Here is an 8,754-nt window from a genome sequence, read left to right on the forward strand (position 1 = left end):
ATTTTTATTTATACAGCTACATCGGTTGGTCTCCTCATTGGGTGTTGTAACCACACACGGAATAAACCAGATCACTTGAATTCATAGGGTATAACAACATCAATCAGAATCAAGGAGCCACAACGAGAATTACATCACACCTAACTTTTCGCTATAAAGAAATGAAGAAAAGAATCACCAACTTGACTAAACTATTTCAGCAATCCCATTAGCCTGATATATCCCATCAGCCCACCCCCCAAAAAAACACAAAATTAAGGGAGCGTAAGTGAAAAGGGGTTCAAAGTTCAAACTATATAGCGTTAGCCTATTGTGATGTTAGTGGTAGCTTCCAAAATGTTTTCGTAGCCACAAGTATTTTCTCGGTACTACCTGATTCTGGTTCACTGTCATGCACCTGGGCCTTCCACCGAATCGACCGAGCAATCTGTGCTGCCTTGTCTACCACATCTGGGGAGGCCCGTATTACGGCAGTTCCTTCTGGGCGCAGTATGCGGTCCATCTCCAACATGACATCAAACAGGTCACATCTGAAAAAGAAATAGTCATACAAAACCATGTGTAAGGTTGATAACCATCTTGGCTAATCTATTTACATGAATTCTAGCAAGACAGGTTAATTGTATTAAGAATGCTAAAGGTCAATACAATAGTACAGCAACAGCTAGCAAAGTACTTCAGTTTCCTGTGTTTTAATTGTTCACCTGAGTCAACTCTAACCAGATACTTCTTTCCTGGAAAATAATTCCTCCAATCGGAAATATAAGTCCGTTAGGACATCGATGCGTTTTACAATATGGTACTTTGACTAAAAAAATATATATTGTTATTAAATGGAGCGATTATATGTTATGAAAGATTTTTTTATAATGAAACTAGTAATACCAAACCTAACCTAGAGGTGCTCATATTCTGATGGGAGGAAGTAATTCAAGTTAAATCACGAGGCTGGCAACCCAAACTCAAGCTTTTGTAGAACAGATATTGCACTGGTCATTGAAGCAAAAAAAATGACAGAACTGTCTGGACCTAAACTTTGGCAGCTGGAGCACATGCTGCACAAACAATTGGAAACAAATACCAGATCTACAAATTCAAAAATAAACAGAAAACAAGTCTGAAGTTATGTAACAAGCATGAAGCTGTTACAGTGCTACTTTAGGTTTGGGGAGAGATTCACATGTCAAAGGCCCTTTTTACTGATTGAGCAATAAAAATTAATGTATGCACCGATAGTTTATTGTGGACATGTCTTCAACTTCAAGATAATAACCTAGGTATAGAAGGAATTGGGCTGCTCAACATAACATAGTAACCTAGAAATACATACAGGTTTCAGGAATAGCACACTTTCCCAAGTGAAGTTTGATTGTATCTCACTAGTATAAAGCAAAGACAGGGAGACAAATTTAATGATGATGATTTTTTTATAAATTATTATGCATTTCTGGAGTTGCCGATCAAGTAAAACAAATTGCAAAGTTTAACAATAAAGTATTTATGTCAAACATCTTAATGGAGATGGAGTATGAGATAAGGTTTTCGCATATCACACTAATACAAGGGGAAATAAAGGAGACGAGGACAATATGAGGATGAACATGGGACAATAACTCCAGGAATTTGGCTGGTCAGCTGGTGTACCTGCTAGTGCCTGAAATCGGGTCACTTATCAAGGAGTCAATTGCATCAGCATGAATGAGATCGTAAGTACGAGGATATGTTGAGAATGGTTCACACCTGAGAACAAAAACACATAATCAGTACAATTTGGGACCATAACTATAGGTCTACTACTTGAATATTTCTTCAATCTATAAACCTAAAATGATGAGCAGTTCATTTATCTGGAGCATTTTATAGTTGATCAGAGAATTTAAGTATAATCAATTGTGAAACAACCAGAGCTTGTAGAAAGTACAGGGGTAAAAGCAACATAGTGTCTCTATGGTCTATATAAAGAACCAAATATCCAAATACTACTTAAAAAATACAGTTTACGTATAGTGCTGCAACAAACTGAGTGTTTTCCTAGCATGACACTGATTGGTCGATCAATGCAATTTTATCTGATACACAAGTAAATTCAGGATACATTGCATAAGGCGTAAAACGATTGTACATAAAATTATCAACAAGATGAAGTCCAACAAAATGCACAAAGTTAAAATTATAGTTAAATGTGGCATTGGCATTGGTAGCGAGTTAGATTCGTACCAGTCATGATAAACCCCAATAAGGCCCCTATCATAAATAACTCCAAGTGTCAATGGCTTCTGAGCAGGAACAACATTCATAACCCATACAGGATCAGACACTATAGCGGCTGCGAATCCTCCAAAGAATGCATTCATGTCCATGACATTGCGTATGTGTGTGCTCCCAAGCTTCACGCCAAGTGATTTTTTATAATATGCCACTCTCCTAACCCACTTCTGACTATCTACTTCAAACAAGCTTGCTCCATTGTTGATAACTGATGCCCTAGCAGAAGGTTTAGACAGCCTATCTGGCCACCTGGGAACAGAACCTATAGCTATCTCTTCCGACATGGAAACTTTACCGACACATTTATTCAACTTGAAGTACCTGCATCAAAACTCATATTTGACAAGTATACAGCAGACTTTCTGGCACACTGAAGCTGTAAATATAGTTCATAGGCACAAGAAAAAGAATTACCATGCTTCATCTGGATCGTCATTGGTGCTACACAGATCAAGGCCAAATCCATTTTGGTTAGGAAGACATGAAGCTTCAGCAGGTTTCTTCCAAATGGCAGTATTACCATCTACAGTGATCAATTTGTAACACAAAGCTCCTGCCATTGCTTGAAGTTCATCCCATTCCTTCTCCTGATTCTTCCATCTCACAGGGGGGCCCGATATGATTAGATAGCCCCCAGGCCTAAGTAGACGGTCAGCTTCAATCAAGTAAGATCCATCTGCCAGTGTCTACAAGTAAGAGGCTGGTAGAAAAGTGTGTGTGCATGTCCATGCAGCGTATGGAATGCAGAAGGAAATTACTTACTATAGGCAGTAAAAGGTATCAAACACCGGGAACAATGGACAAAATCAAAGGACTGTGCTGGAAAAGGAAGACGGCGTGTGCCCAACATCAAAAGAAATGCTGGAATTCCTCTCTCCAAGGCAAATTGTATTTGAGACTTATGCGAATCTCTTGGTGCAAATGAAAGTGTCATGATATTCTCTTTAAGCAAAAATCCACCGAAGCTAGCAACCTTCAGAGAGGAAAAGATCATTAGGCCCGAATTTCCTTAAAGGTAAAACCGAGAGCCTTCCCAAGTTTAGATTAACATATTACCCCGCATCCCATATCAAGACCTGTCCTGACGACACCAGTTTTCAGTGGAACATACTGGCTAAGCTTTTCAATATATTGTTCAGCTCCGTCAGGGAACATAGTCCCACCACCAGGAAAAATGAAGTACGAACCTTCATGCTTCATCCACCCTTGATGACCTTTTCTTTCAGCAATCTTACCATAAGGCATGTTGTCATGCCAGATCTGAAAGGAGAGCAATAACCATGAACAATAAATATCAATCTTACAGATGAAAATTTAATCTGCATCCTAGGATAAACACATGAAACAAAAATACCCACTAATAGACAGAACTGAAATTACCTAAGTGATTCTGTGCCCCCTGTGTAAGGTCATATCACCATCGCAATACCAAACGTTCTGATACCTAGACTATCAGGTACACTAATGTCTGATGATCACTTGCTTTCCTACAAATCTCACCACAACTGAGACCACGTATTTCACCTCCTACATCCTACCCTAAAAAATAAACAAAAATAATCCAGAGCCCACAATTCATAAGTGCATACCAGGAAGTCCATTTCTGACAAGTATAGAATTAGAAAACCATGAGCGTTGACTACTGGCAGCTAGATGCAGAAGTCAATCGTACACTAACACGAAGCTACAAGCCTACAACTACAAAACCAAGCCAGTCTAGCTTCGCTGAACGAATCAGGCTCTACAATGCACATAACTCAAACCTAAATCGCCATCTAGCGGCGGATGCCTCAGATCAAACCAAGTTCTATGCTAGCATCCGACCCTCCAAAGAGTGAGGTAATTAACCAGCGATAAGTTCGGAGTGTCAAAGGCCAATGCCGACAACACGGACCTTGTGGAGGCTCTCGGGCCAGGGTACGGGAACGCGGTAGCCACGGGGCGGCGGCACAAGGCACGCGAGCGCCTCGCCACGAGCCGGGCAGTGGCGCTCGCGGTAGTAGTTCATCTCGCGGCTGAGGCGGGAGCTGCGGCGCGGGTCCTCGCAGGGGAGGAGGTCCACCTCCGAGGCGGCGCACGGCGGCACCGCGCCGCCGCTACCGCCGGCGCGGGCGACGGAGGCGGCGGTTAGGACGGGGTCCCCGCGGCGCGGCGTGAAGACGAGCGCGAGGAAGACGACCACGGCGATGAGGAAGACCCCCCAGACGACGTCGAGGAAGGACCACTGCCACCCGCCGCCCGATAAGGCGCCCCGGCGGTGGGGCGGCAGGGAGCTGAGGAGCCCCATGGGAGTGGGAAACGGTGGCGAGTGTCCGAGCTCGATCGGATCACGGGTTTGATTTCCGAGTTTTTCTTCTTTTCCTCCTTTGCGTGTTGGATATCTCGGTGCTTTTCGCGGGATGTCAGAGCGTGAACGAAAATTTCTGTTCCTGACGATGGATATCTCGGTGCTTTTCACAGGTGACTGAAAACTGTGATCCTGGTAATTCTACTCTTTAAAACCACATAAAATTGGACAATTGGTATCAATTACACACAGATCTTTTCTTAATTTACTTATTGGGTCGTGCTCGGGAGAAATAGTTTTAAATTTTCGGCACGTGGTTAGGTCATGACTATTTTTCACAAAATGTAGCTTGACAAGAAATTATTAGTCATGAGCGTGAAACAGATTATAACAAAAAAGAGTGACCCATGCCACTCAATTAAGCACGAGCTCTGCAAGCAATGGCATGACAGTATTAGGATCAAAGAAAACACGTTAATTTTTGGCATTGAGTTTAACCACTACCACACATCCGTCGACTCGACGTGCTACTGGATTAGCTATCTTGTGCGTGCTAGATTAACTGAACATCTCAATTGACCAGACTCCAAATCGTTACAGATGGACATTCTTAAGACCTAGAAAATTTCTATGACCCCTTAACACAATAAATTTACAGAAATGATATTGGTATTTATAGGAATCGGTTTATTCTCATTGAATAAAATACAAAAACAATAAAATTTCCCTTGTTTCAAAGGAGGGCTTATGTGGTAGGAGGTGAATTTTATAGGAGCCAGTTTTTTCTCATTGAAAAAAGATACAAAAAAAAGTAAAAATTCTCTTGTTTCAAAGGAGGGCTTATGTGGTAGGAGGGATTGGAGGCTGGTGCTTGATATAGCCTGGCTTACACACATGTTAGCAATCGACCACATGCACCATCTACTATCATCTTTCCACTAGTAGATTTGTTAATAATGTCGTCACTTGGCGGGTCTTCGACATAAAAAGGTTGTTTCTTCTTTATTAGAGTTATAGGGCAAAGTCTTTGTCTTTACCAAGACAAATGTTATTACAACATCTGGAGGGAGCATATCGTACTTAAGAACAATAGAGCAATCTCGTTTTAGATCCAATAATAGCCGAAAACAACAACAATCGAACCTCACTCACATCTCACAAGAGAGCCTTAGCTTAGCCAAGTTAACCTATTTAATAAAACTAATTGCTTATTCAAAAATATGAACTCTTTGACATTAGTTCTTCAGCTTTGAACGACACTTAGTTATCTTTCCAATTTGTTGCATTCAAGAATAACATTTTTCTCTCTTTGTTCCCTAGAATCAGCATGCTAGTCTTACTCGTCTTGCTGCAATTCCTTGCTGCTCATCTCTCTCACCCCTAGTGAAGTGGAAGGTTGTCTCAAAATCCCTTCTTGCTTGCTTCTCCATGCCCTCAAGGCGAGGGTGCCTTTGCGAGGTTTTCTGAGGGTGGTGGCGGGTGATGGTATTGAAGCTGTGGAGTGATGCGAGGGGACTAGGGCGGCGGGATGATGTGTTTTGTTTGCTTAGCCCAAATGTATAAGCATAACTTCATGTCCAAATATATTTATCAAAGACATGAAAAAACAATACATTTTCAATGAGCAAATTATAGCAGAATGCCACTTCAAGTAAATGTTCTCATCTTTCATTGATATTTTCTACGCAACCAAACTCTTTCACTGGGATTTCTTGAATCTCATGAACTTTTGCTACATAACCAATTGCCAATGGCATATATGTATGAAGTAATACACATGGAGGCACAATGTAAAGAAGAAAAACTATGAGTAGGGATGCAAAAGAATATACTTCATCCAAAAAGAAATGCAACAGTCAAACTAGCTTAAGTTTAATTAATTTTACAGTAAATAGTATTAACAATATGTCTCTAAATAGGTTTACAATGAAAATATATTCATTAATTAATCTAGTGGTACATTTTTTTGTATCATAAATGTTAGTATTTACTGTATAAATTTCAAATCGCTTGACTCCTCATTAGAATTAAGAATTACATTTTTTTTGAAATAGTTACATTTTTTTAGGGACAGTGGGAGTAGACAATCAGTAACTAAAAGCTACCACAACTATTAGTTAAGATAATAAAGTACAAATACTGAGTTGGAATCTAAACAAATGGGAAAGAACGTAGATAAGCATTGCACTTATATATACCTTAAATCTATTATGCGTATATGAAGGCCATGCAGTTACCATCGCATTTACCAGATATTTTTAAACGGGAAAACTCCACATGCTTGGTCATAATTTCTGGCACGCGAAAACGACTATACTGAAGATTAAAGCTCAGAGCAGGGCCATGCAGGCCGCTGTTTTGATCAAGCCCATCCCTATAAAGGCTATTTGTCTTGCTGCAAGCCTCAGGAGCCTCATATGATCGTATCCACTAGACTAGATGGGCCTCTAGCCCATCTAAAGTCCTTCCCCTTGTTAGGCTGAATAGCACTTTTTAAAGCAAAAATAGCTATGGGCATTGCAGCCTGTGCCGTATGTTGAAGGAGAGACGATGGCATGGATTTTTGTATACATTTTAAGCTTACCTCTTGAAATTCTTCTTACGTACACATTGATAATTCATAACAGCACTGAATCAAGTTGGTTAAACAAATACCGCAAAAAAGATAAATAACCATTTCAGTGTGGTTGAACTCTGTTTCGTAAGAAATCAGTGTCATATCAGCATCAGTTTTTTTTCAGCCACGTGGAACTTTTCTTTTTAAAATAAACAAAACCGGTGTTCTGAATGCAAATCGCATTTTGACGCCCGAGTTGACTACTGTGACTCGACATCTGACAGCCTCCGCACTGTGTGTCAGTGTGTTGACTGCTAAGCCACGTTCTCTGACCGTACATGAACCAGAGCGGAAAAAAAAAACCTTTTCCGTCCTTTATCTGGTGACTCCGTCTATCACACTGTCACTAATTGACCATTAAGGGAGACACCCAAGTACAGTTGACCGTTGTGGATAATGCAGCACGCATGCTCCTTGCGTGAGAAAGGAACATGCCCCTCCTGCGCTCATGTCCTTGAAACATGCGGTCCTGCACTAATTTAATGGCGCCCGTAATAAATCCAGCAAATGCTTTTGCGCTCAGCAACAACGGCACCAGCACGGTACCCACCCAGCTTCGCCCCATGAATATGCTTGGGCACCATGGCCGGCCGTCGTTACAAAGGACACAGTGTGAATCCGTGACGTGGTCGCGTGGACCTCTTGCTGCTCCTCGCTTCTCTTCTCTCAGCTCGGTCACGGCCTGACAGGCGCCACGTGAAGTGATGTGAACGAAATCGTTGAGGCGCCGGCTGGTCGGCCATGCCCTTTAAGTACGAGGAGCATGCACACCACCTACCCCGCTGCCGTGCCGGGTCGCCGCCGGCCGGCCGGTCCTGCTCGTGTAGAAAAAAGGAAAAGTGCCGCGTGGGCGTGGGCGTGGGCGTGGGCGTGCGTCACGTTTGCCACGTCTACTGTTTTATTTTGAATTGGACCTTGTTTAGTTCACTCTGAAAACCAAAAAGTTTTCAAGATTCTCCGTCACATCAAATCTTGTGACACATGCATTAAATATTAAATATAGACGAAAATAAAAACTAATTACATAGTTTAGCTGTAAATCACGAGACAAATCTTTTGATCTTAGTTAGTCCATAATTGGATAATATTTGTCACAAACAAACAAAAATGCTACAGTTCCGAAAAGTTTTCACTTTTCGTAACTAAACAAGGCCTTGCCGGAAGACGAGAAGGGTCGGACGTGTTTGAAGCACCGGCGGCACAGTGATATGGTGCTCTCCTCCTACACAGTGCGCGTAGCGCTGCTACAAGTCTTCGTTCTTCAAGGCCATCAAAGGTCCACAGTTTATAGATCGACGAACGCACAGTCGCATTGACATTTGACCGAGAGCGTGTTCTCTGACTGCCACCGCGGCCTGGACTTGCTGTGATGATTGACGAATCATAGCTGCCTCTCGCCGTTTGGATTGCTGGACGTATTGTACCGAGTACTCTCCTACTGTACTACTGGCAGATTGGTAGTTGCTCTTCTTGCTCCTGGCAGATCTCAAACGATAGCTGTGCGGAATCTTGTCCGCACGCCGCGCGGGCCGTTGAGATGAGGGAATATCTTCTTGTTTTCACCTCTCTCTCGATCCGTCAT

The 8,754-nt window shown here is 42.0% G+C and overlaps 1 protein-coding gene across 1 annotated transcript; it reads right to left on the minus strand.

The window, feature by feature from the left end:
* On the minus strand, positions 45–4,765 carry LOC8060404 (probable methyltransferase PMT13). The gene is made up of 7 exons (XM_021463373.1): positions 4,163–4,765; positions 3,325–3,528; positions 3,031–3,241; positions 2,683–2,944; positions 2,218–2,589; positions 1,645–1,740; positions 45–530 (listed from the first exon to the last, which is right to left on the minus strand). The coding sequence occupies exons 1-7, from the start codon at positions 4,553–4,555 to the stop codon at positions 308–310; spliced, it is 1,761 nt and encodes a 586-aa protein (XP_021319048.1). The 5' UTR covers positions 4,556–4,765; the 3' UTR covers positions 45–307.

The sequence above is a fragment of the Sorghum bicolor genome, chromosome 6 (genome assembly GCF_000003195.3).
Source record: "Sorghum bicolor cultivar BTx623 chromosome 6, Sorghum_bicolor_NCBIv3, whole genome shotgun sequence".
In the NCBI taxonomy this organism is placed as follows: domain Eukaryota; kingdom Viridiplantae; phylum Streptophyta; class Magnoliopsida; order Poales; family Poaceae; genus Sorghum; species Sorghum bicolor.

Coding starts and splice junctions, on each gene's coding strand:
- LOC8060404 (XM_021463373.1), bottom strand. CDS start 4,555: ATGGGGCTCCTCAGCTCCCTGCCGCCCCACCGCCGGGGCGCCTTATCG. Junction 2,945..3,030: donor GATACCTTTTACTGCCTATA/GTAAGTAATTTC, acceptor AGACACTGGCAG/ATGGATCTTACTTGATTGAA. Junction 1,741..2,217: donor ATTGGGGTTTATCATGACTG/GTACGAATCTAA, acceptor TTTTGTTCTCAG/GTGTGAACCATTCTCAACAT.